Genomic DNA, 27,886 nt, shown 5'->3' with positions numbered 1-27,886 from the left:
GGGCGAACAGGCCACATACACAACGGGGACACACGCAATATCACCCCTGGTCACAAAGACCCTGCACCCCGATACTCACTATCACATGTGATTACACAAAAACCACCAGATAGACACCCTGGAGACAGGCAGTTACACCCGCACAGTCGCAGACACCCACACCAGACCATACAGCCACAAAGACGCATTCAGAACCGCGCATCCGCAAGCCCGCTCCCGCCTGCGCGCACAGATCCGAAGCTTCGGACACGCCCCGGCCCCGCCCAGGACTCCCAGGCCCCTCACCTTCTGCCTCCCCTGGTCGCGTCCGGGTCCTTGCGGAGTTAACGAGCTTGCCACGACGTCAAGAACGACGTAACGTCAGGCCGCTGTGGGGTCTAGGAATTGTAGTCCAGAGCCAGATCGGCCACGTACAAAATGGCGTTCTCCTACCTCTGAGTGGGGGCCTGGCCCGTTTTGACATTGCGCTAACGAGGCTTCGAAGAGGGCGTCGCTACTCCAGACGCTCCAGCAAACTTGAGATCATCTGTCACTAAAATGTAGTCCAAGGCCTAAGAAGCGGCGTTGCTGGTAATAGAAGGTAACCCGGTACCAGCCTGGGCCTGGCCTCGGTGACCGAGGCGGGCGGCGTCGCGGAGACTTCTGGGAGTGTTTCCTCGCCCTCGGAGTGCGCAGACGCAGCGCAACGAGTGGACATTTTGGTCTTTGTCCGCGGGTCAGTACGGCCCCTGGGTCCACGTGGCGCGAAAGTAGGAGGTGGGATCTGGGCGTCTCGGGTCGGTCGGTCCGGGGAGGTTAAAGGGGAGGATTCTGATCTTTAGGGGCGCGGCGCGAGGTCAGGGAGTGGGTCTGAGAGATTCTGGCCTACGTGCGGGGCGGAGGTGGGGGCCTCTGAGGCAGGTTTGAGCGAGTGTGACCCTGAGTTTGACCGCAAAGTTTGACCCGATGTTTGGGATTGTTGAGTGAATGTGAAACTGGGTGCGGGATTGTGTGTGATTATGCCTAAGAGGGAGATGTAGGAGACCAACATTGAGGTATAACGTTTGAGCTGCACTTCCCTTGTCGAAAGTGCTGATAATTATAACGGTGCCATCTTCCTGGAGCATCTGTTTTACTTGAAAATTGAAGGGGTGGAAAAGCTAAGTGGTGAAGAATTTTAAAACGAGTTTTTATGTAAAAGCATTTCTTTTTAATTGGAGTGAAATGCAAATCACTGTGACTTTTTTTTAACGAGAGTGTTTCAAAGGAACTGTTGTTTTGGGGTGCCTGCTTTAGACTGTTCAGATCCCCAAATCTTTGAGGTACTTTAATAAGGCTGTTAAGCAAAGCCCTAGACTAAATAGCATTGTACATTTTGAGAACCAATGCCATATAACGCAGCTCAGGATGAGGTAGTCAAAGGTTTTAAATTAGGCACAGTTATCCTCATTTTTTTGAAGAAAACTTAGTTGTTTCAGTGTTTATCTATGAGTCTGGATTAAATCCTAGTGTCTTAATTCCTTAATGAGTCGAGGCGTCCTCAGGTTATATGGATTTTGTGGAGTAATAGAGAAAACTACTTCCTTCTGCAGAGATGCGTTTTCTAAGGAGATCACCCACCGTCGTCTTTGACATAGTTTTAAATTATAAAAAGTTTAAGTAATTGGGTACCAAATTAATATCTACAAATAAATAGCTTTCTAATTTACAAATATCAGTTAGAATACATAATTGAAGAAAACTAATATTTACAGTAGCAGTAAAAAGATAAAGTATTGTAGAATAAACTTAAGAAAGGTTCAGAACAATTAGGAAAGAGCTTTAAAATACGGAGGGGCATAACAAATGTAAACAAATATACCATGTGACATTAAGAAGTGTGCGCAAATCTAAGTAAATGTATTAGTTTAATGTGATCTTGGCCGGGTGAGGTGGCTTATGCCTGTAATCCTAGCACTTTGGAAGGCTGAGACGGGCGGATCACCTGAGGTCAGGAGTTCGAGACTAGCCCAGCCAACATGGTGAAACACTGGCTCTACTTTAAAAAAAAAAATTAGCCGGGTGTAGTGGCAGGCGCCTGTAATCTCAGCTACTGCGGAGGCTGAGGCAGGAGGTTGCAGTGAGCCAAAATTGTGCCGCTGCACTCCAGCCTGGACAAGAGAGAGAGTTCGTCTCAAATAATAATAATGTGATCCTAACAAAAGTATGGAAAGGCTTTTCTCTTTTGGAACTAGGGGAAGCGATTCTAGACTTAATGTGGAAAAACAGACAAGCCACAAGAGCCAGTAACAAACTGAAAAAGAAAGGCCATTGAAGTGTGGGGAGGTGGGAACCTAACACATTTTAAAATATAAAGCCTCAGGCGGTGCTTGGTGGCTCCCATCTGTAATCTCAGCACTTTAGGAGGCCAAGGCAGGAGGATGGCTCAAGTCCAGGAGTTAAGAGACCAGCTTGGGCGACATAGTGACATCTCCTGTAGTCGTCCTAGCTGCTTGGGATGCTGAGGTGGGAGGATTATGGGCGCGTGTCGTCACTCCCCACTAATTTTTGTATTTTTAGTAGAGATGGGGTTTCACCATGTTGACCGGGCTGGTCTCAAACTGCTGACCTCACGTGATCCACCCGCCTCGGATCTCCCAAAGTGCTGGGATTACAGGCGTGAGCTAATTTTTTTTTGTTTCTTTTTAAGGAAGACATAGGCCAAGGAGCCAGACTTCCTGTGTTAACTCTTTGCCATTTTGTACCTTGGGGATCTCAGGCAGGAACTTAAACCTGTGCCTCAGTTTCTCGTTTCATAGTATAGAGACAATAGCAACATTTGATTCAAATGGTGATTGTGCAGCTCCAGAAGTTAATACATGTAAAGTTCTAAGAATAGTGCCCAGTATGTAGTAAGTACTTCATAAATGTTAAAATACTAGTACTTTTTATTACTATCTGCAAAAAAATGCTTCCTCAGAAAATATTATATCCCAGACATTAGTACTGTGTCTGGTAGGAATTTCTGAAAGAATAAGATATGTAGATGTACTTTTCTTATTAATATTTCTATATTTTAATTTTTTTACTTAAAATTTTCTGTGCATGTTGGCTTTTTTAATTAGAATGAGGAAGTTCGTTTTTTTTTTTTTTGTTTTTTTTTTTTGAGATGGGGGTCTCACTCTGTGGCTCAGGCTGGGTGCAGTGGTGTGATCACAGCTCACTGCAGCCTCCACCTCCTGGGCTCAAGTGATCCTCCCACCTCAACCTTACCCCCCTACCCCGATGGTTGGACTACAGGTGTGTGCCACCATGGCCTGCTAATTTTTAAAAAAAATTTTGTAGAGATGGGGGTCTTAACTATTTTGCGCAGACTGGAAGTTAGATTTCTGGGTTTGAGTTATAGTTTAGAAAGTCATCACTACCCTTTCCTTTGGGAGATTTGTTCTGTGATTACTTTCACATGGTTCTGATTCAGAATCTCTAATGATTTTTTTTTTTAATTCTAATTGTGGTTCATGTTTGGCCAGAATACATCAGACGTGATCTTACATACTTCAAATTGCTTACCATTAGGAAAGATATACCATATGGCTGGTGATTGTTACTTCCCTTTGACCAAAATGTTGTTTACTTTGTTCATTCCCCATCAATCATTTAGTGGATGGTTTTAACACCAATAAATAATTCTTGACTGAAGGAGTAAATTTCTACAGGGCTTGTAAAGTGATTTTCTGGGTTTTTTTTGTTGTTTTTTTTTTTGTATAAAAATATAGTACTCTGTATGTTATGAGAAACTTCTAGGAACAAACCAGAAACTATTCCTGGAAGTGTAGTCTTAACTTAATTTCTCTTGTCTTTTTATTCCTTTTGCATTTATGTGATTTTTTAAAAAAAAATTTATTCATTTTTTTTGAGACAAAGTTTTGCTCTGTCACCCAGGCTGGAGTGCAGTGGCGGGATCTTGGCTCACTGCACCCTCCGCCTCCCAGGTTCCAGCAATACTCCTGCCTCAGTCCTGAGTAGCTGGGATTATAGGTGTGCCACCACATCCAGCTAATTTCTTTCTTTTTGTATTTTTAGTAGTGACGGGGTTTCACCATGTTGGTCAGGCTGGTGTCGAACTCCTTACCTTGTGATCCTCCCACCTCGGCCTCCCAAAGTGCTGGAATTACAGGCCTGAACCCCACCGTGCCTGGCCGCATTTATGTGATTGTTATATCAAATTGGATCTTTTCTCCCCCGTGGCTTTTTCTTTTTTAAACATCATCCTAATGTTGTGTATATTTAGTGTGTTCTAGAATCAGCTGCACTTTTTGAGGCCAGTGTACGCTTCTTCAGGTCATTCTTGTCTCATTTTGACTGACATCATTTATCTTGGAAAGTTTCCCTGCACTGCAGCCTTACTTGTACCTTCCTCCCAGACCTGGAATTGGCCATTTCTCCAAGGAGCTCTGGTTCCTTTTATTGGAGAAAGGTATTAGAGACAAGATTGAGGGTGTGCCCATTGCCCAGGGGTAACATTGTTTTAAGGGCATTTTAAATGCTAGAGCATTTAAAAAATACATTTTAAATGTATTTTTTAAAATCATGAGTCCATATTATATTTCTAATTCAGTTTAAATGGTATAGTATTTTTACCTAATTTCTTAACTCCTAGTTGTATTTTATAGTAAAAATTTTGAAACAGTTATATAAGTACTTATTTTCTTTGCTTTAGCCTGCAATATAAAAAAAAGGTTTCAGGCCAGGAGCAGTGGCTCATTCCTGTAATCCCAGCACTTTGGGTGGCCAAGGTGGGTGGATCACCTGAGGTTGGGAGTTCGAGACCAGCCTGACCAACATGGAGAAACCCTGTCTCTACTAAAAATACACAGCTGGACGTGGTGGCTCATGCCTGTAATCCTAGCTACTCGGGAAACTGAGACAGGAGAATCACTTGAAGCCCGGAGGCAGAGGTTGCAGAGGTCCCCCAGGTCCCCCATTGCATTCCAGCCTGGGCAACAAGAGGGAAACTCTGTCTCCAAAAAAATAACGTAAAGAAAGTAAATGGTTTCAATAACAATGCTGATATTAGTAGTAACCATAAACGTACTGTATCATGTTAAAAAATTCTTTCTTTAATGTATGTTGCTATTTTTGTTCTTAAAATGCATTTTTTTCGCCGGGCGCGGTGGCTCAAGCCTGTAATCCCAGCATTTTGGGAGGCCGAGACGGGTGAATCACGAGGTCAAGAGATCGAGACCATCCTGGTCAACATGGTGAAACCCCGTCTCTACTAATACAAAAAATTAGCTGGGCATGGTGGCGCATGCCTGTAATCCCAGCTACTCAGGAGGCTGAGGCAGGAGAATTGCCTGAACCCAGGAGGCGGAGGTTGTGGTGAGCCGAGATCGCGCCATTGCACTCCAGCCTGGGTAACAAGAGTGAAACTCCGTCTCAAAAAAAAAAAAAAATTGCATTTTTTTTTTGAGACAGAGTCTTATTCTTTTGCCCAGTGGCGTGAAAGAGTTCAGTGGTTCATACAGTGGTACGATCTCGGGTCACTGCAACATCTGCCTCCCCACTTCAAGTGATTCTCCTGCCTCAGCCTCCCAAGTAGCTGGGATTATAGTGCCTACCACCACGTCCAATTAACTTTGTATTTTTGGTAGACTCAGAGTTTCATCATGTTGGCCAGGTTGGTCTCAAACTCCTGACCTCCAGTGATCCACTGGTCTTGGCCTCCCAAAGTACTGGAATTTCAGGCATGAGCCACTGAGCCCAGTTTTTAAAATGCATCCGTTTAAACATGTGTAGTCAAAGAACTCCGTTCTAAAGTCATTTGAAATCCTTTTTCTGAGGAATTGTGTTATGAAGTCAACATACAGTTGGGTTCGTTTGTTGTTTTCAAGTTAAGGGACTGCTTCTTAAAAAATGGATTTGATTACTATTGAAGTAGGTAATATATTTCTATGATTCAACAAAGATACATCTCACGGAGATAGCTCATTCTGCTCCCTTCCCCCAGTCACATTCTTCTTTGTCTTATGTAAATGTGTCTTTTTTGTTTGATTGTTTCTGGTTTATCCTGCAAGTGGGTTTTTTGTTGGGTCACCAGTATGTATTTCTCTTCACGCCTATTTCCCCCACTCCTTACATAAAAGATAGTATACCATATGTACCTCTTTATATCTTACTTTCCTTGTTAACAATATGTCTTGGACATGGCCCTTCCTTTTTTTTTTTTTTTTTTTTAAATAGCCTCGCTCTGTCACCTAAGCTGGTGTGCAGTGGTGTGAACATGGCAAACTGCAGCCTCCCAACTCCTGGGCTGAAGTGATCCTCCTGCCTCAGCCTCTTGTGTAGCTGTACCACAGGCACACTTCACCACGCCTGGCTTATTTACTTTTTGTAGAGATGAGGTCTCACTGTGTTTCCCAGGCTGGTTTCAAACTCCTGAGCTCAAGCATTCCTTCTCCCTTGGCTTCCCAAAGTGTTGGGATTATATGTATGAGCCCCTGCGCCCAGCTGAGATGTCCCTTCTCTCTTTTCTTTTTTTTTTTTTTAATAAAGATGAGGTTTCACCATGTTGGTCAGGCAGGTCTTGAACTCCCGACCTCAGGTAATCCGCCCGCCTTGGCCTCCAAAGTGCTTGGATTACAGGCGTGAGCCACTATGCCCGGCCGAGATGTCCCTTCTTAATCATAATCTTTAAAAAAAAAAATTTCTTTTTTTAGCTGCTGTGTAAATAAGATGTCATTGTTTGGATGCATCATAGTTGATTCAGTTAATCCCGTTGTTGAGCATTTGGAGTGTTGCCAGTCTTCTGCTGTTGCTAACAATGCAGTAATGAATATTTTTTTATGTGCGCCATTTTGTACTGACACAGGAGTAGCTGTAAACTAGATTGCTATTAATACAAGTGGCACTGCCCAGTGGGTAAGTACTTACACTCCCATGAGTCATGTGCGAGAGCACCTTCTTCTCAAGCTCACCATGAGTGTAGTGTTGAATATTTGCTATTTCGCTGGGAGCATAAGTGACAATCGGCACTTCAGTGTAGGTTTCATTTACATCCGTTCTTATGAGTGAGAGAGAATGCTTTTTCATATGTTAAAGGCCCATAGGTATTAATCTAGGAACTGTCTATTCGTATCCTTTTCATGATTTTCCTATGGGGTGTGTTTTCCTTTGAGGAGCTGTTTATACATTACAAAGATTAGCCCTAAATGAAATGAGTGGGTGGATTTTTTTTTTTTAAGGTTTTTGTTTGCATTTTGACTGTTTTTTTTTTTTTTTTTTCTTGCAGAATCAAGAAGTTTTGTTTGTTTTAATTTTTAATTTACTAATGTTATTTTTTTACATAGCTGTGTTTGGAATGAGCCCCCTGTGGTTGGTGAGCACAGAGACATCCCCACACCACACCAAAGAGGTTTTTATTTATGTATTTTTTTAGAGGCAAAGTCTCACTGTGTTGCACAGGCTGGCCTTGAACCCCTGGGCTCAAGCAATTCTCAGCCTCTCAAGTAGCTGGGACTATAGACAATGCACCACCATGTTGGCTACGATTTTCTTTTTCTTTCTTAAAAAAAGTTGGCCGGGTGCAGTGGCTCACGCCTGTAATCCCAGCACTTTGGGAGGCTGAGGCGGGCAGATCACTTGAGGTCAGGAGTTCAAGATCAGCCTGGCCAACATGTGAAACCCCGTCTCTACTAAAAATACAAAACGATAAGCCAGGCACTGTCATGCACAAGATCGCACCACCGCACTCCAGCCTGTGCGACAGAGCGAGACTCCATCTCAAAAAAAAAAAAATTAATCTGGTTATATTTAATACAAATAAAAAATTATGCAGTTAGATTTGTTCGTCTTTTAATTTATGGTTATAGTCTGAAAGGCTTTTCCACTCTTAAGTTTCACCCATGTGTTCAGATTCTTAACTTATAAGGTTATAGTTTTTTGTTGTTTGTTTTAGAGTTGGGATCTTAATCTGCCACCCAGGCTGGAGTGCACTGGCATGATCACAGCTGACTGCAGTCTCCATATCCTGGCTAATTTTTTAAAAAATTTTTGTAGAGATGAGATCTCCTTGTGTTGCCTAGGCTGGTCTCAAAATCCTGGGCTCAAATGATCCTCCTACCTTGGCCTTCCAAGACAGAGTTATAGTTTTTATAAGGTTTTGTTTTTGACATCATTTATTGAAAGGTCTTACCTGATGCGCTGCGGTGACTCACGCCTGTAATCCCAGCACTTTGGGAGGCCAAGGTGGGTGGATCACTTGAGGTCAGGAGTTGGAGAGCAGCCTGGCCAATAAGGTAAAACCTTGTCTCTACTAAAAATACAAAAAATTAGCTGGGCATGGTAGCACATGTCTGTAATTCTGGCTACATGGGAGGCTGAGACAAGAGAATCACTTGAACTTGGGAGGGTGGACGTTGCTTTGAGCCAAGATTACGCCTCTGTACTCCAGCCTGGGCAACAGAGCTGGACTCTGTTTCAGAAAAAAACAAAATTAGAAAAAATAAAGGGTCTTATGTTTACTATTTTTAAGATGCCATTTGATTATATACTAAATTCTCACATATATTTGGTCTGTTTCTGGACTTCATATTTTCATCCATCTTCCAGTCTGCATTCATGTACCAATATTTATCTTTTTACTATTGAGACTTTATCATTGTGTTTTACTTTGTGGTATGGCTAGTCTCCTACTTGCTCATCCTTTTCAGAGTTTCCTGGCTATTCTTGCTTCTTTTTCTTTGTAAATTTTAGGATTAGCTTGTCTAGTTCCAGAGGGGGAAAAGAAAGAACTTGTTATTTGTTATTTTTATTAAGATTGCATTAAATTTATAAAATAACTTGGGGATAGGAACATTAAATTAAATATTCCTGTTCATGTATGTGGTAGGTATACTGATTTCCTTTTGGGTCCTCTGGGGTGTTTTAAAATTTTTTTCATGCAGGTTTAGATGCTTCCCTTTTTTTTTTTTTTTTTTTTTTTGAGACAGAGTCTCTGAAGCATAGTGGCATGATCTCAGTTCACTGCAACCTCTACCTCCTGGGTTCGAGTGATTCTTCTGCCTCAGTTTCCCAAGTAGTTGGGACAGGTGCATACTACCACACCCAGCTAATTTTTGTATTTTTAGTAGAGACAGGGGTTTCACCATATTGGCCAGGCTGGTCTTGAACTCCTCACCTCGTGATCTGCCTGCCTCGGCCTCCCAAAGTGCTAGGATTACATGCGTGAGCCACTGTGCCCGGCCTTGAACATGTTTTACTAAGTTTATTTCTAGATATTTTGTTTTATGTTGCTATTATGAATGTAGTCATTGTTGGTATATATGAAACTATTGATTTCTACATATTAATATCATTCCCTGATTTCTTACTTAGTTATTTGTAATTTGATTATGTAATTGAGGCAGTGGGCATTCTTGTTTGTTTAGAATCTAATAGAAACGCCTTCAATGTTTTTCTATTATTTTTATTATGATTTGTTTTTCAATGTTTTTACGTTAGATAAGATGCTAGCTTTTGTGGTCAGATATAGATTATGATTATATGAATATAGATTACTCATGCTGCCTGGGTCTCTGGGGGTGTGAGCAGAAAGACTGAGGACACTGCTATAGCCCAGGTGCAACAACCAGGGAAAAACTATTAATTGAGGAAACAAAAATCCCTCAAAATTTTGTTATTGCATCCTTAAAAAATCAAATGGGACAAAAATAAGATGTCCATTCCTAGTCTTCTGTTTTCTGTTCATTGCCTTCTTTTGGGTGACTGTTTCTTTACTCATTTCCTCTATTTTTTGTAATCTACGTATAGCTTTGCTTGTTTTTTAAAATTTTTGTGTCTTGGCCGGGCGCGGTGGCTCAAGCCTGTAATCCCAGCACTTTGGGAGGCCGAGGCGGGTGGATCACGAGGTCAAGAGATCGAGACCATCCTGGTCAACATGGTGAAACCCCGTCTCTACTAATACAAAAACTTAGCTGGGCATGGTGGCGCGTGCCTGTAATCCCAGCTACTCAGGAGGCTGAGGCAGGAGAATTGCCTGAACCCAGGAGGCGGAGGTTGCGGTGAGCCGAGATCGCGCCATTGCACTCCAGCCTGGGTAACGAGTGAAACTCCGTCTCAAAAAAAAAAAAAAAAAAAAAAAAAAAAAAAAAAATTTTGTGTCTTAAGTTGATTGTGTTACATTTCAGCTTTCATCTGCTTTGTGATTCCTTTTTTTTTTTTTTTCCCCCGGCTCACTGTAACTTTAGCCTCCCAGACTCAAGCAGTCCTTTTGTCTCAGCCTTGCAATTAGCTGGGACTACAGGTGCATACCACCACACCTGGCTAGTTTTCTGTATTTTTTTTGTAGTGATGAGGTCTCACTTTGTTATGCAGGCTGGTCTTGAACTCCTGGGCTCAAACAGTCTGCCCACCTCAGCCTCCGAAAGTGGTGGGATTATAGGCATGAGCCACCAAACCTGGCCCCTGCTTTGTGATTTATTTTTATTTTTTATTTTTTAAAACAATTTTTTACTATTTTTTAATTTCCTTTTTCTGCAAATCCTACATTCCAGTATTTTTTATTTTTTGAGACAGGGTCTTGCTTTGTCATCTAGGCTGGAGGGCAGTGGCATCATAACTCACTGCAACCTCCGCCTCTCAGGCTCAAGCGATTTTCCTGTCTTAGCCTTCCAAGTAGCTGGGACTACAGACATACACCACCATACCCTGCTAATTTTTGTATTTTTTTGTAGAGACAAAGTCTCGCCATGTTGCCCAGGCTGGTCTTGAACTTCTGAGCTCAAGCGATCTGCCCACCTAAGCTTCCCAAAGTGCTGGGATTACTGGCACGAGCCACTGCGCCCAGCCTACAGTAACATTCTCCCTGTGTCTTCAGCAGCAGCGACAGTCTGACAACTGGCAAGTTCCCATTTCTGTTCTAGCCCTATTCTGAGCTCCTCATCTGCATATCCAACTGCCTAATGGATCTCTCTGCCTGCTCATGTTCAGAAACCTACACCCTGAATGTACAGAATCTCAAACTTGATCTCCCTCCTGCAAGTTGCTTCCAGCCAACTCACCTTCTCATGTTTCTGTCATGTGTGTTTCGGTTTAAATCATGCTCTGAACCTTATCTCTGACACACCCCATCAGGAATTGGTGATCAAGCTTTTTCACTTACATAGTGGTTGGGGGGAATATACGTGTAATAGAAACTTGACTGTTTTGTGATTATGCTTTTTTATGTGATTTCAACTTTATAGAAGAGTTGGAATAGTACAAAGAAGTCTCATATCCTTTACCCAAATTCACCAATCATTTACATTTTGTTTTTTTGTTTTATTTTTCCTTCGCTCTTTCTCCAAATGTGTATATTATTTTCCTGAATTATTTGAAACTAGTTGCAGACATGCTTCCTTTATCTATAAATACTTCAGCATGAATTTTCCAAGAACTAAAACATTCTCGTTCATAACTACAGTACAGCGATGAAATCAGGAAGTTTAACATTGATACATTAGTATTATTTAATCCAAAGTCCATATTCAAATTTGGTCAATCATCTCAATAATTTCTGCTATTGATTAAAAATATTTTGAGGGGCCAGGCGCCATGGCTCATGCCTATAATCCTAGCACTTGGGGAGGCTGAGGTGGGCGGATCACCAGAGGTCGGGCGTTCGAGACCAGCCTGACCAACATGGAAAAACCCCAACTCTACTAAAAATACAAAATTAGCTGGGTATGGTGGGCACATGCCTATAATCCCAACTACTTGGGAGGCTGAAGCAGGAGAATTGCTTGAACTCGGGAGGCAGAGGTTGTAGTGAGCCAAGATCGCACCATTGCACTTCAGCCTGGGCAACAAGAGCAAAACTCCATCTCAAAAAACAAAAAAAAAAGAAAGATTTCACTTAGAATAATGCAAAGAAGATAAATACTAGGACTCCAGGAGGAAAAGGTTTGCATTTGTGTTGTTGAATACTGTCAGAACAACCTCCTACACATTGTGCCCATGTGCTTTAGTTCTGATAGGAACATGTTGTTAAAGACATGAGTATTGAATTCATCCACGAATAAGGGCTGTAGTTAAAATCCTCTCAGGAACCTGCGTGGGAGTGTGATGCTAGAGAAAAACAGCAATCACTCACACGAGGTGTGAACAGCTCTCTTGTATAAGTAAAATTCTGAAAGTTAATTCTCCCTTTCTCCCATTTCTGGATGTGTGTAGACTTTAAGTGGTTTAATGAGCATGGTTTTGAAGTTTAGGATTCAAATGACACTAGTCCCTTTGCCCACACGATTGTGTGTGCTTTAGTCACTAAGGCAGAAGGTCATTACTTTTTTCTGTGCTTCCTTGGAAATTGCACCCTCACACTTCAGACACCAGGAGACACCAACCTGAGTTCTAGGATTGTACTTTGGCTCGCATTAACATTGTAATGCTGTGTCATTTCCCCAATAGCAGGTTATATGATCCTCTGTTGAAGCAAGAAGACAAACTATGGTAGAGAAAGAAGTGGGAAGGATCTGTGCAGGTGAGTGAATGACAAGCAGGCCGGCCACAGTTTTCAGTCAGCATTGATACTTCTGAGTGCTTCTAAGGATGTTTTCTTACAGGCCCTAGACGTGGAGTATTGCCTGGTGTGAGTTTTTCAGATGTCTGAATGACGTTTCCAGCCATCACTTGTGTGTGTTTCATTATTCTTCTTCTTTCACCAGATTCTAGAGGGGACAGGCCCCCCTCCTGTTGCTGTTCTGATGTCAGCCTTCCTGCTTTGTCTGTGCTGCCACTGTGGTGGCTGTTCTCCTTCACCTGAGTCCCGTTTCCTGTCCTCATGCATTGTCCTTTATACTTTGTAAGACTTTATATATTGTCTGATATTTAGGTTCCTTTTTGTTACTACTTTCATCTTTTTAGTGGCTGAATGCCTCAGAATTATATTTTATACCTGTTCTTACACTTCCGTTTTCTTCTCACTCACCTCTGCCATTGTAGATCCATGGACTCCTCTGCCTCCTTTCCTTCTGCCTCCATGTACCTCTGTCATAAGTTGTTGATCTAGAAATCAGTTTTTCCCTCTGCTACTTTTATGTGTGGGGGTATATATGTATGGCACAATTATGGCTCACTGCAGCCTCAGCTTCCTGTCTTGAAATGATCCTCCTGCCTCACAACTCCTGAAAAAAATCTCCTCTTAACTTTGACTCTTCGTCTTGCAGTTTCTTGCAAAGTTGTGTTCACGTTTAAGAGTGTCACATATATCCTTCTTGAGGTAGCCTAGGAATAAGTCAATACGTATTATGTGTCTATGCTGCAAATATGTATATATATATAATCCCTCATTTTTCCTTTTCATATAAATGGTGGTATATTACATATTCTATTATGTACATAAGATTTTTTCTTAGAATTCTCTGTCAACACATAATTTGTTTTTTAGTTTTTTTGAGACAGTTTTGCCCTATCACCCAGGCGGCAGTGCAGTGGCGTGGTCTTGGCTCACTGCAACCTGCACTTTCTGGGCTCAAGTGATTCTTGTGCCTCAGGCTCCCGAGTAGCTGGGATTACAGGCATGTGCCACCATACCTGGCTAATTTTTGTGTATTTTGTAGAGATGGGGTTTTGCCATGTTGGCCAGGCTGGTCTCGCAACTCCTGGCCTCGAGTGATCCGCCTGCCTCGGACTCCCACAGTGCTGGGATTACAGGCATGAGCCACTGTGCCTGGCTGACACATAATTTATTTAACCTGTCTCCTACTAATGGGCATTTAGGTTGTTTCCCGGCTTCTGCTGTTGAAGACACAAGTATGTATACTTGTTTATATTGCTTTGCAGAAATATGAATATATAACTACACAGTACTTACTTTTAAATGGAATGCTGGGTCAAAGTTAGTTTGTAAATTTGATTGAGATAAGCACATTGCTCTCAAAAGAAGTAAACCAATTTACGTTTCTACCAATGTGATATATTCACATTCTACAAGTATTTATTGCATGCTATGTAGTAGGTACTATTTCAGATGCTAGAGAAATGTCAGCTATCAAAACAGTCAAAAAATGTCTTCCTCCTAGGGACTATGTTGTAACTGGGGGAGACAGACCATGAGTAAATGCTTAAAAAATCTATACCATCAGATAGTGATAAGTGCTGTGGAAAAGAGTAAAGCAAGGAAGACTGGCAGAGAGAGGGCCAGTTGGGGTTATTTTAAATCAGCTTGGCAGGGAAAGGTCTCACTGAGTGCCATTTGAAAAAAGATCTGAAGAGTGTGAGAGTGGGCGTGTGGTATTGGGTGGAAGATCATTTAGCTAGAAGGAACAAAAGTGTTAAAAGCCTGAAGGCAGGAGGAGCTTGCTGTCCTGCTCAGAGAATAGTGATCGGGTCAGTGGGCTGGAAGAGAGTGGGCAAGAGGGAATAAGAGTAGCAGTGGTTAGGGACCTGTTAGTGGTTCCCTAACAGGTCAAATCACAGGCTTCTGCATTTATTCTGAGTGATTTGGGAGACCCAACAGAGGACTTTGCTTTGCTTTTCCCTCCCCTCCCTTCCCCCTCCCCCCTCCCGCCTTCCTCCCTTCCTTTCTTACCTCCTTCCCTCCCTCCCCTCTTCCTTCCCTAACCCCAGTCTGGAGTGCAGTGGCATGATCTCAGCTCATTGCAACCTCCGCCTCCTGAGTTCAAGAGATTCTCCTGCCTCGGCCTCCCAAGTAGCTGGGATTATAGGCAGCCGCCATTGTGTCCACCTAATTTTTCTATTTTTAGTAGAGATGGGGTTTCACCATGTTGGCTAGGCTGGCCTTGAACTCCTGGCCTCAAGTGATCCACCTGCCTTGGCCTCCTGAAGTGCTGATTACAGGCGTGAGCCAGTGCTCCAGCCTATCAGAGGGCTTTGAGCAGAGGAATAAGATAAGAATTACATTTTGAAAGGAACAATTAGGTCTGCTACATAGAGAATAAAGTATGTAGGGGCCCAAGGCTAGAAGGTTAATTGGAGGCCATTGAGTAATCTGGCTGAGAAAGTGATGGTAGTTTAGTGACAGGTAGTTGGATTTTTAAAAATAATTTAGAGGAGGGCCGGGCGCGGTGGCTCACGCCTATAATCCCAGAACTTTGGGAGGCTAGGTGGGTGGATCACGAGGTCAAGAGATCGAGACCATCCTGGTCAACAAGGTGAAACCCCGTCTCTACTAAAAAATACAAAAATTAGCTGGGCATGGTGGCGCGTGCCTGTAGTCCCAGATACTCGGGAGGCTGAGGCAGGAGAATTGCTTGAATCCAAGAGGTGGAGGTTGCGATGAGCCAAGATCGCGCCATTGCACTCCAGCCTAGGTAACAAAAGTGAAACTCCATCTCAAAATAATAATAATAATAATAATAATAATAATAATTTAGAGGAATAGCCGACAGATTGTATGTGGGGTATGAGAAAAAAAGAGTCCAACATTTTGATTTGAAAAACTGCAAGAAAATGGATTATCATTTACTGAGACAGGAAAGGAAGTCTGTCGAAATTTTTGAGACAGATCAGGAGTTTTCTTCCCCCCCCGCCACCCCCCACTCTCATTGCCCAGGCTGGAGTGCAATGGCCTGATCTTGGCTCACTGCAACTTCGCCTCCCAGGTTCAAGCGATTCTCCTGCCTCAGCCTCCCCAGTAGCTGGGATTACAGGCATGCACCACCATGCCTGGCTAATTTTTTTTTGTATTTTTAGTAGAGATGGGATTTCTCCATGTTGGTCAGGCTGGTCTCAAACTCCCGACCTCAGGTGATCCAGCAACCTCAGCCTCCCTAAGTGCTGGGATGACAGATGTGAGCCACCGTGCCCAGCCAGATCAGGAGTTTTGTTTTCGACTTGTTGTTTATGACATGTCTGTTGATCATATAAATGAGTATTCAAGTTGGCAGTTGGATATAGAAGTCAGGAATTTAGGGAGATAGAACATTGTGCCCTCTTGAACTTGTCTCAGAGGCATGGTTTAAAAAAAAAAAAAGGAAAATTGTGCCCTCATCTGTCCTGCATCTGTCCTGCTATACTGATAGCCTGCTTTATATGAGATTGGTGTCTCTTTCCTTGCTAAGCCCTACATTTCCTACTATTCAGGGATGCCAATGGGTCTGTCAAGTTGTCTTCAACCAGTATAACATTCCTGGATTCCATGAATGCATGCAAGGAGTGGTAATCAGGCCCTCGAAGCTGTGCCTATGCTTTTGGAGAGCACCATGCATAAGGGGTCTTCATAGGCATGTTTAGTGGCTCATGCCTGTATTCCCAGCACTTTGGGAGGCCAAAGTCGGAGGATTGCTTGAGACCAGCCTGGGCAACATAGCAAGACCCTTTCTCTCCAAAAATAAATTTTAATTAGCCAGGTGTGGTGGCACACACTTGTAGTCCCACCTACCTGAAGGCTGAGGCAGGAGGATTGCTTGAGCCCAGGGGTGCAAGGCTGCAGTGAGCTATGGTTGAGCTGCTGCATTCCTGCACGGGTGACAAAGCGAGAACCTATCTCTGTTTTTACAAACAAATAAATAAATAAAAAAGGGATCTATCTTAGAAGAGTGATGGCAGCTGTCCACTCACATCTTTTCTCATATGACATTAGAATTAGAACTACTTCCTACTCTTAATATTTCGTTTCTCTTTCACAGACATAAAAAGTAGATAGAGGGCCGGGTGCGGTGGCTCACGTCTGTAATCCCAGCATTTTGGGAGGGCGAGGTGGGCAGATTGCTTGAGCTCAGGAGTTCAAGACCAGCTTGGGCAACATGGTGAGACCCCATATCTTTAAAAAAAAAAAAAAAAAAAAAAAGGTCAGGCACGGTGGCTCATGGTTGTAATCTCAGCACTTTGTGAGGCCAAGGCAGGTGGATCACCTGAGGTCAAGAGTTTGAGACTAGCCTGGCCAACATGGTGAAACCCTGTCTCTACTAAAAATACAAAAATTAGCTGGGTGTGGTAGCACACACCTGTAGTCCCAGCTACTCAGAGGCTGAGGCAGGAGAATTGCTTGAACCTGGGAGGTGGAGGTTGCAGTAAGCCAAGATCTTGCCACTGGACTCCAGCCTGGGCAACAGAAAAAACAAATGTGACTATGAATATGAACATATTTCTTTCTCTTTATAAAATTTTTTTAATCTTGGCCTTTGATTATGAAATGTTCTACATATGTAGGTAATACTTATTTAAACTTGAATTTAATTTTAGTTAATATTCCTGTTACTTCTGCCTTTTTTCTTTTTTTTTTTTGAGACGGAGTTTCGCTCTTGTTACCCAGGCTGGAGTGCAATGGCGCGATCTCGGCTCACCGCAACCTCCGCCTCCTGGGTTCAGGCAATTCTCCTGCCTCAGCCTCCCGAGTAGCTGGGATTACAGGCACGCACCACCACGCCCAGCTAATTTTTTGTATTTTTAGTAGAGATGGGGTTTCACCATGTTGACCAGGATGGTCTCGATCTCTTTTGACCTCGTGATCCACCCGCCTCGACCTCCCAAAGTGCTGGGATTACAGGCGTGAGCCTCCGCGCCCGGCTACTTCTGCCTTTTTTCATCTTCCCTCTGCTTGTCCATCACTTCATGTTTTCCGGAGGAACTTACAAGTCTTCAGTAAATGAGATCTTAAACATGTTTTTAGATTTGCTGTTTACAGTCTGCATTATAAACCTGTTGAAAGAAAAATAAAACCTGTTTTATTTTTCTAGTCAGTACTATGAGAATGAGGTGCTGTTAAATAATCTATGAATTTTTGTTGTGGAAGTATTGATCAGTTCTTCTTTCTCAATTTTTAAATTTTTATTTATTTTTTATGAAATAGAGTCTTGCTCTGTTGCCCAGACTGGAATGCAATGGCATAATCTGGGCTCGCTATAATCTCCACCTCCCAGTTTTAAGTGATTCTTTTGCCTCAGCCTCTTGAGTAGCTGGGACTACAGGTGTGTGCTACCACACCCAGCTAATTTTTTGTATTTTCAGTAGAGACGGGGTTTCACCTTGTTGGCCAGGCTGGTCTCAAACTCTTGGCCTCAAAGTGCTGGGATTACAAGTGTGAGCCACCATGTACAGCCATTCAATTTTTGTTATATTAACATTTTAAACGTAAATGCTGAAAGAGTAAAGAATAGTACAACTATCTCTTATGTACTCACCATGTAGATTCAATAATTAATATTTTGCCATGTTTTTGTTTGTCCGTATCTGTGTTTATTTTGTGTGCTGACACATCATGATACTCTACTCCTAAAAAATTAACTATGTATTCTCTACCAAGAAAAGCACAAGTGGGCAGATCACCTGAGGTCAGGAGTTCAAGTCCAGCCTGGCCAACATGGTGAAACCGGTCTCTACTAAAAATACAAAAATTAGGTGTGGTGGTGCATCCCTGTAATCCCAGCTACTTGGGAAGCGAAGGGAGGAAAATCACTTACACTCAGGAGGCAGAGATTACGGTGAGTCGAGATCACACCACTACACTCTAGCCTGGGCAACAGAGTGAGACTCCATCTCAGAAAAAGAAACAAAAACAAAGAAAAAAAAAAGGACCCCCCCCGACATATAACAAAATACCATTATCATGTCTTAGCAGATTAACCATATTGCCCTAATATTATAGACTACACAGTCTGTGTTCACAGGTTTCCACTTGGCCTTTCATAGTTTTTTCAATTCCAGGATGTAATCAAGATGCAAGCTTTGGATCTTGTTGCTGTGTTTTAAAAATCTAAACTTTTCTTTCTGGCCAGGTGTGGTGGCTCATGCCTGTGATCCAGCACTTTGGGAGGCTGAGGCAGGTGGATCATCTGAGGTCAGGAGTTGAAGACCAGCTTGGCCAACATGGCAAAACCCTGTCTCCACTAAAAATACAAAAATAAGTCAGACGTCTTGCCTTGAGCTTGTAATCCCAGCTACAGGGGAGGCTGAGGCAGGAGAATCTCTTTTACCCTTGAGGCTGAGTTTGCAGTGAGTCAAGATCACACCACTGCACTCCAGCCTGGGTGACAGAGTAAGACTCCGTCTCAAAACAAACAAACTTTCCCTTTTTTTTTTTTTTTTTGAGACAAAGTGTCGCTGTGTTGCCCAGGCTGGAGTGCAGTGGTATGAACGTGGCTTATGGCAGCCTTAACCTCCTGGGCTCAAGCAGTCCTCCTGCCTCAGCCTCTTGAGCAGCTGGGACCACAGGCATGCATTACACGTGCCACACACCCAGCTAATTTTTTAAGTAAAATACAAACTTTCAACCTTCCTAATTCCACTGTTTTTTCCTCCATGATACTGCCCTTAGTATTTTTAAAATGTGTACAGTATTGTCAGCCATTCAAATAAAAGATTAGAGCCATTGATGTAACCCAGCATCTCAGGTTATAGTTAGGATGTTAAGACTTAGCTATGTATAACTGTGGGTTTAAAAATATTTCATATGAAAAGCATATTTTAGAATCAGTGAGTCTAATAATAATTAGAAGTTCAGAGAATGGTGTTTTTAAGAGACAAAATTAGAGACCTCCTTAAAAAAAATTTTTATTTTTTGAGACAAGATCTTGCCACATTGCCCAAGCTGGTCACAAACTCCTGGCCTCAAGTGATCCTCCTGCTTCAGCCTCCCACGTTGCTATGATTACAAATTATGAACGATTGTGCCTGTCAGGAAGTCTTTTAAGAGCGCATTCCAGGCCTGTAATCCCAGCACCTTGGAAGGCTGAGGCGGTTGGATCACCTGAGGTCAGGAGTTTAAGACCAGCCTGACCAACATAGCAAAACCCTGTCTCTACTAAAAATACAAAAATTAACTGAGTGTGGTGGCATGTGCCTGTAATCTTTGCTACTTGGGAGACTGAGGCAGGAGAATAACTTGACCCTGGGAAGTGGAGGTTGCAGTGAGCTGAGATGGTGCTACTGCATTCCAGCCTGCGTGCGTGACAGAGCAAGCCTCCGTCTCCAAAAAAAAAAAAAAAAAAAAAGCATATTCTGGGAGCCAGTTCAGGAAGATGTATAGATTCTAAAAAAGTTAAAAGATACATCAGCTCACCCCTGATACCAGGTACATCAGCTCACACCTGGAATCCCAGCATTTAGGTAGCTGGGGAGGTAGGAGGATTGCTTGAGGCCAGGAGTTAGAGAGTAGTCTGAGCCATATAATGAGACCCCCATCTCTACAAAAAGTTTTTTAAAATAGTGGGGCATGGTGGCCTATGCCTATGGTCCTAGCTACTCAGGAGCCTGGAGTGGAAGATCACTTTGGGCCCAGGAATTTGAGGCTGTACTAAGATAGGACTGTGCTACTGTGTTCCAGCCTGGGCAACAGTGAGACCCTGTCTTTAAAAAAATAACTAAAAATGGAAAGATAGGAGGGGGTCAGACTAAGCCAAAGAAGGACATAGAGGACATTGTGTTTCATAAGTATCACTGTCACTTAAGCTCAGCAGGATCTTTTGGGCCTGTGAACTTCTTTAACTTGGAAAGCTCTTCCTCCAGGCTGGGTGCGGTGGCTCATGCCTGTAATCCCAACATTTTGGGAGGCCAAGGTGGCCAGATCACCTGAGATCAGGAGTTTGAGACCAGCCTGACCAACATGGTGAAATCCTGTATCTACTAAAAATACAAAAATTAGCCGGGCGTGGTGGTGCCCGCCTGTAATCCCAGCTACTTGGGAGGCTGAGGCAGGAGAATCACTTAAACCCAGAAGGTGAGGGTTGCAGTGAGCCAAGATCGTGCCTTTGCACTGCAGCGTGGGTAACAAGAGCAAAACTCTGTCTCAAAAAAAAAGGAAAGCTCTTCCTCCAGATACCTGTAAGGATCATTGTCTTAATTTTCTTCTTGTCTTGACATAATACTTGACTTGTCAGAGATGATCCTATCTGAAATTGAAACTATTTACCACTTCCCTAGTTTTTTTCCATAGCACTTAAAACGTTTTTTTTTTTTTTGAGATGAAATTTCACTATGTCATCCAGGTTGGAGTGCAGTGGTGCAATCTCAGCTCACTGCAACCTCCAACTCCTGGGTTCAAGCGATTCTCCTGCCTCAGCCTCCCAAGTAGCTGGAATTATAAGCACCCACCACCACACTCAGCTAATTTTTGTATTTTTAGTAGAGACGAGGTTTCACCATGTTGGCCAGGCTGGTCTCGAACTTTTGACCTCAGATAATCCGCCCACATCGGTCTCCCAAAGTGTTGGGATTACAGGTGTGAGCCACTGCACCCAACCCCGGCTAATTTTGTATTTATAGTGGAGACAGGGTTTCACCATGTTGGCTAGGCTGATCTGGAATTCCTAACCTCAAATGATCTGCCTGCCTAGGGCTCCCAAAGGACTGGAATTACAGGCGTGAGCCACTGTGCCTGGGTTGCTTTTTAGCAAACCATCTCTATTCTTGTATCATGTCAACTAGAATGTAAACTTGATGAGAGCAGGATATGTTGTCAGTTTCGTTCAATACTATTTATCTCTAGAGCCTAGAACTGCCATGCACATACCTGGTAAGGAGACAACTATTTGTTGAATGAATATTTTGAGCTGCTGTTCTCAAATGTTTTAGTCTCAGAAACTCTTTACTTTTTTTTTTTTTTTCTTTAGGGTTGGAGTCTCGCTATGTTGTCCTTCCTGATCTTGAACTCCTGGGCTCAAGTGGTTCTCCCACCTTGGCCTCCCAAAGGGTTGGGATTACGGGTGTGAGCCACCATGTCTAGCCTTGTTCTTTCTTTCTGAAAACATTTATAACCTCTGTATTTTGTGTTTTGAAATGTCACAGTAATGTGTCTAGGTATGGGTCTTATTCTTACTCAAGTGGACCCTTCGACTTAGAGTAGAGGCAACTTTTTTGTTCTTTGAATACTTCCTCTAATGAATTACCTTCTTTTTTTGGAACTTCTTTTACTCAGCTTTTATGTTTCCTTGGTGTATCCTCTGAATTTGTCATTGAAACTTCTACCATGAAATGACACTTGTCACTTGTGATCATATTTTATCAGCCAAGTGAGCACCTACCATGCTTGAGTTTGCTAGGATGAGGCAGCCATGCCTTCTGGAACAAGGTGACTTGTTAGTGATGAATGTGGATACGTTCTGCTTTATCTTTTTTTTCCCTTTCTCTCACAGTCTTAATTTCTAAGGGAACTTTTATTTCCATTTCTTGCTTACAAAACCCTGTTAATGTTTAACTGACAAAATCTCTTTTACCTATTCCTGACTGGTTGTAGTGTTGTTTGCTGGGCCTTGCCTTTATTTCCTCATAGCTTTTTTCTCTTTATTTTGATGTCTTTCATGTTAATGGGGCTAGTGGAATATTTGTTAATAGCTCACTAAGAGGTGATCATAAGCTTTTTTGTGCCTGGGTGCTTGTATCTGGTAGGCTTCAGTGGCTGAAAAGTGAAATGCTTAGTGAACCACTGGTCTCCGTCTTGCAGAAGGATTACACTGTCTGACTCCAGTGAACTCAGCCACGGCCAAGTCTTTTGTTTTAGCCAATGAGATATGAATACAAGTGACACTTTGATACTTACCGTCTTGGAGAGGGGCATCTTAATGAGGCTTTGTTTTGTTTTGTTTTGTTTTGGCGACAGTCTTGCTTTTTCACTCAGGCTGGAGTTGGAGTGCAGTGGCATGATCTCAACTCACTGCAACCTCTGCCTCCCAGGTTCAAGTGATTCTCATGCCTTTGCCTCCCAAGCAGCTGGGATTCCAGGCGCACACCACCATGCTGGGCTAGTTTTTTGTATTTTTAGTAGAGATGGGGTTTCGCCATGTTGGCCAGGCTGCTGATGAGGTTTACTGTGGGCCTTTCAGTTTCTCCAGAGACAGATCCTCTAGTATCCTGCCCATGGGTATATATACCTGGCTGCCAGCATCTTTTGTCTTCAGCTGCAGAATGGCGCTGCAGGTCTTACCATATATGTTGGTTTAATCTCCTTGATTTCCGTATAGCAGCTCATTCCTGTCATCTAATTTGCTGGATGCCCCTGAGCTCTGATGAAATTTCTTCAGAGGATAATCTTCCATTTCATACGAAGGTGGGGCCATCCTTTGTTCTCATGACTGGACATTGCATGTTCAACTGCTCCTCACATTTTTTTCAGCCACCATCCTTTATTCCTTGTGAAAAACCTAATTATCTTCATTTTCTACCTCTTTCTTAATATTTTGTGGCACAAATCACTGGCATTCTCTTCTGCAGTACATTTACATTATTTGAGTTTCCTCATAACTCTACTGTGCATTGAAATCTTCCCCATCCTTTCCATTATTGAAAAATGTGTTCATGTCTGTTGTATACCAGTATCTCCTCTATATTTCTTTTTCTTGTCAGTTTCTACCATTTTCTCTTTCTTACCATTTTATTGGGTTTTGGAGAAAAGCACTTGTTGATTGATCTATTCTCTTTCTTAGAAATATAAGCATTATTTAGCCGGGCGTGATGGCAGGCCCCTGTAATCCCAGCTACTCAGGAGGCTGAGGCAGGAGAATCACTTGAGCCCAGGAGGTGGAGGTTGCAGTGAGCTGAGATTGCACCACTGCACTCCAGCCTAGGTAACGAGTAAAACTCCGTCTAAAAAAAAAAAATTCTTTTATTTGTTAGCATCCCAGGTGGACTTTCTAATTTTTATGTAGTCATCTCTTTATCTCTTTCTTCTATTTGGCAATTCTTTATTATTTGTTATACAACTTGCTAAATTCTGAAATGGAAACATTATTTTTCAAGAGTACTCTAAGCTTTGTGGACCCATGAATGTTAATTTTCTGCCTAGGTGACCTCAAGTAGGGTTCCCTTCTGATAATTTAGTTGGAGGCATTAATAATATAGATTCTTTTCATATTGGGAGATGGGCTACCAGAGTTCGTCTCAGAAAAGCACAATCTGAAATTTTATTGCTAGTAATGGGAAAATTCAAAAATAAAAGTGATGGTAACATAAAGGTAAGATGAAGGGCTTACCATGTGCCAGCCATGGTTCTGGGTACTTTATGAATTAACTCCTTTGTGTGATGGTTCTTTGTACTCCATTTTAGAGGAAGCCTGAGAAAATGATGAGCAGATAAAGAGGCACCAAAACTTGGGAGGCAAGTTGATCCATCTCCAGTAAAGACAGGAAAAGAGCAGGAAAAGACTGAGGAAAAGAAGGAAAAATACTTCCTCTGCTCTCAGACCTTCTTTCTTTGAAGGCCACACCTTTTTGAAGTTTGGAGTTTGAAACACAACCTGGACTGAAGTCATGAGGGAGGTTGTGTAAGAATCATCAAGGGAATTAGTTGGGAACTTCTCTACCACAGCTTACTTCTTATGGTATTAACCACCTTTCAGTGTAAATGCCTTTGGTTTAAAACGTCTGTACCTCATCTGATACCAGAGTGTTCATACTGGAGAGAAACCCTATGAATTTTCTGAATGTGGGGGAACTTTTACTCACATGTCACATCTCATTGAATGTAGAAGTCATGCTGAAGAGAAACCCTGTGCTTCTAAGGAGTATTGACAGGCCCTTAGCTAGATGACAGATCTCATTGAGAAGCAGAAAATTCATGCTGGTGAGAAACCAGTGAAGGTGAAAGTATCAATACTTCATTGAATATTAGAAAATTTTTCTGGAGAGAGAACATTGAATGTACTGAGTATGATAAAAACTTCCTCTCAAACCTTATCCCTTGATACGCATTTGGGTGGTCATACACAGAGAAGCCTTATAAATGTAAGAGATGTGGAAATCTCTTAAGCCAAAAGTAAATCCTCATTCATCAAACAATTTCTACTGGAGAGAAACCTTGTGAATGTGGGCAAGCTTCCATTCAGATGTCACAGCTCAGCCAGCAGAGAATTTACAGTGGGGAAAACCCCTTTGCCTGTAAGGTATGTGGGAAAGTCTTCAGCCACAAGTCAAACCTCACCGAGCATGAGCATTTTCATACGAGAGAGAAACCTTTTGAATGTAACGAGTGTGGCAAAGCCTTTAGCCAGAAGCAGTATGTCATTAAACATCAGAACACCCACACCGGCGAGAAGCTTTTTGAATGTAATGAATGTGGGAAATCCTTTAGCCAGAAGGAAAACCTCCTTACGCACCAGAAAATTCACACTGGAGAAAAACCTTTTGAGTGTAAAGATTGCGGGAAGGCTTTCATTCAGAAGTCAAACCTCATCAGACACCAGAGAACTCACACGGGAGAGAAGCCCTTTGTATGTAAGGAGTGTGGAAAAACCTTTAGTGGGAAATCCAACCTTACTGAGCATGAGAAAATCCATATTGGAGAGAAGCCTTTTAAATGTAGTGAATGTGGAACAGCCTTTGGCCAGAAGAAGTACCTCATAAAACATCAGAACATTCACACTGGAGAGAAACCCTATGAATGTAACGAATGTGGAAAAGCCTTCTCTCAGCGAACATCACTTATCGTACACGTGAGAATCCATTCGGGCGATAAACCTTATGAATGCAATGTGTGTGGAAAGGCCTTCTCTCAGAGCTCATCTCTCACTGTGCATGTGAGAAGCCATACAGGTGAGAAGCCCTATGGTTGTAACGAATGTGGGAAAGCTTTTTCTCAGTTCTCAACCCTTGCTCTGCACTTGAGAATACACACAGGTAAGAAGCCTTATCAGTGCAGCGAATGTGGGAAAGCTTTCAGCCAGAAGTCACACCACATTAGACACCAGAAAATTCATACTCACTAAAAACCCTATGAATACCTAGAAAGTGGGAAAGCTTTCATTAGAAATGGGCACCTCATCATGCATCAGTAATAATCCATCTGAAGCAAAGCACCACGAATGAGGTTAACTTTAACTAAAGTTCTAAAAACTTAAGGGACACCAGAAAATTTGTGCTGAAGAGAAAGACATGCATATGATAAAAAGCCTATGTCCAGGAAAGACACTTGCAGCAGTGATCATGCTGAAAGTTTAGGCACAGATTCACGACAAATGGGAACAGAAAATGGATGTCTGTTTTTTATTGCTGCCACCACAGATCTGGAGATCTTTGCCAGTAACAAAAAAGTTGTAAATATTGGAAAAGAACAGACAAAAATAGATGACATGGTCATCTACAAATAATATAAGACTCCTTTGGTATTAAATGAACAGAGCAGAAGAGATTTCAGAAAAAGACCTATGCATTTATTAGAATTTGGAATATGATATAAGCAGCATCAGGAAGTGAGGAAATAATGGAACTATTTTTTTAAGTGGAGGTAATTTGTTCTCCAAGGGAGAAAAATAGACCATGAACTATACGCAAAAGTAAATCCAGAGATTAAAAACAGAAATATGAATAGCTGTGTACTACATGTAATATGACCTTGGGAACAGGGAAACATTCCTTTTAACAACTTCAGAAATACTTAGCAGTTCTACTTGTGACTATGAATGCTCAGGAAATACGTACTAGGATATTTACTGTGGCTTGACTTGTAGTAGCCAAAAATTAGAAACAACTGAGAATGCCCATCAGGAACTCTATGGGAAATTCTTATGTAATACTATATATCTGTAACATGCAACCAATGAAATCCACATGTATTCACAGAAAGATCCCAGAAGTGTTGAGGGGGGATCAAGTTGCAGAAGGATGCAGATAGTACAATGACTTTGTAAATTTGAATGAAAAGTTCCCTCACTCAGTACTGTCTATTGGTAATGGATGCATATATGTATGTACATGCTGTTGAAATGGGTTGGAAGGATACAGACCAAACTCTTGATAGTGGTCATCTGTGAAGAGTGGAGAAGGGAAAGTAATGAGTTTGGGAGGTGGGGTGGGTATCGGTTAAAGGGGGCTTGAGCTTTTTATATAAACATCCACTTCTCTTTAAAAGACTTCAAGTAAATATAAGAAGATTCTGATTGATTCTGGATTGTGGTATATGGATATCTTGTCTTATTTTTTGTACTTTTCTGTATTTTTAAAATTTCTCAATAGGAATGGGAGTGAGGATGGAAATGCTGTATCTGTAGAAGTCATGTTATACTGGATTCATTTCCAATCAAATACTAAACATTTTATAAAAAATATTTCTAAAATTTTATCACGAATGAGTGGATGGACTTGCTCTCTATGTAATATGAAATTAATCTATTTTATTAAAATTTAAAAGAACAGCATAATCCAAATCTGTTTTGATTATTTTAACATGGGATACACACTATATTGGGGTCCCAACTGCATGGTAGGAGGTGAGTGTTGGGTGAGCAACCATTTGTCACCTGAGCTCCTCCACCTCCTGCCAGATCAGCGGTGGCATGAGATTCTCATAGGAGCACGAACCCTGTTATGAACTGTGCGTGTGAGGAACCTAGGTTGTGCGCTTCTTATGAGAATGTGATTCCTGATGATGTGAGACGGAACAGTTTCATCCTGAAAACATCCCCTTCACATCCCCCATCCCCACAACCCCTCCGTGGAAAAATAGTCTTCCAAGAAATGTCAGTTTTCCTGTCCTGCATATTGTCACAGGAAACGTGTGCATTAAGTACTGAATTTTTGATAATATCTTTTTTTTGGTGTTGCTCTGTTGCCCAGGCCAGAATACCATGGCAGGATCTTGACTCAAGCCACCATCAGTCTCCTCTGCCTACTGGGCTCAAGCAGCCCTCCCACCTCAGCCTCTCAAGTAGCTGGACCACAGGCAGGCACCCCCATGCTGTGCTAATTTTTTTTTTAATTGTAGTTATGAGGTCTCCGTATATTGTCCAGGTTAGTCTCAAACTCCTGGGTTCAAGTGATTCTCCCATGGCCTCCTAAAGTGCTGCCATTACGGGTATGAGTCACCATCCCCAGCTAATTTTGTTTTAAAAAAGAAAATTACAGGGCACAGTGGCTCATGCCTGTAATCCCATCGCTTTGGGAGGCCAGGGCGGGTGGATCACGAAGTCAAGAGATTGAGACCATCCTGGCCAGCATGGTGAAACCCCGTCTCTACTAAAAATGCAAAAATTAGCTGGGCGTTATGGCAAGCGCCTGTACTCCCAGC

At 42.3% G+C, this 27,886-nt stretch overlaps 2 protein-coding genes across 9 annotated transcripts in view; one reads left to right on the top strand and one right to left on the bottom strand.

Moving 5' to 3' along the window:
- Nucleotides 1-625, bottom strand: part of ZNF565 (zinc finger protein 565) — a 34,361-nt gene extending 33,736 nt beyond the window's left edge. Inside the window, exon 1 of the mRNA XM_064381437.1 lies at nucleotides 286-625. The gene's annotated coding sequence lies outside the window, so the exon portion shown is untranslated. The remainder of the gene's footprint in view (nucleotides 1-285) is intronic.
- Nucleotides 1-27,020, top strand: part of ZNF146 (zinc finger protein 146) — a 59,123-nt gene extending 32,103 nt beyond the window's left edge. Inside the window, exons 1-4 of one of the 8 annotated variants that reach the window (XM_064381439.1) lie at nucleotides 404-756; nucleotides 12,403-12,475; nucleotides 23,313-23,453; nucleotides 23,933-27,020. In XM_064381439.1, coding sequence (XP_064237509.1) covers nucleotides 24,711-25,589 — 879 coding nt within the window. In that variant the 5' untranslated portion in view covers nucleotides 404-756; nucleotides 12,403-12,475; nucleotides 23,313-23,453; nucleotides 23,933-24,710 and the 3' untranslated portion in view covers nucleotides 25,590-27,020. Of the gene's footprint in view, nucleotides 1-403; nucleotides 757-12,402; nucleotides 12,476-23,312; nucleotides 23,454-23,932 lie in introns of those variants that run through there. The other 7 variants (XM_012437408.3, XM_012437386.3, XM_064381438.1 and 4 more) reach the window with 7 other exon arrangements.
- Nucleotides 27,021-27,886: the final 866 nt, after the last annotated feature.

This window comes from Aotus nancymaae, unplaced genomic scaffold (assembly GCF_030222135.1).
Source record: "Aotus nancymaae isolate 86718 unplaced genomic scaffold, 86718_ANA_hifiasm-v0.15.2.pri h1tg000028l, whole genome shotgun sequence".
Lineage (NCBI taxonomy): Eukaryota > Metazoa > Chordata > Mammalia > Primates > Aotidae > Aotus > Aotus nancymaae.
This window is presented reverse-complemented; position numbering and strand designations above follow the sequence as displayed.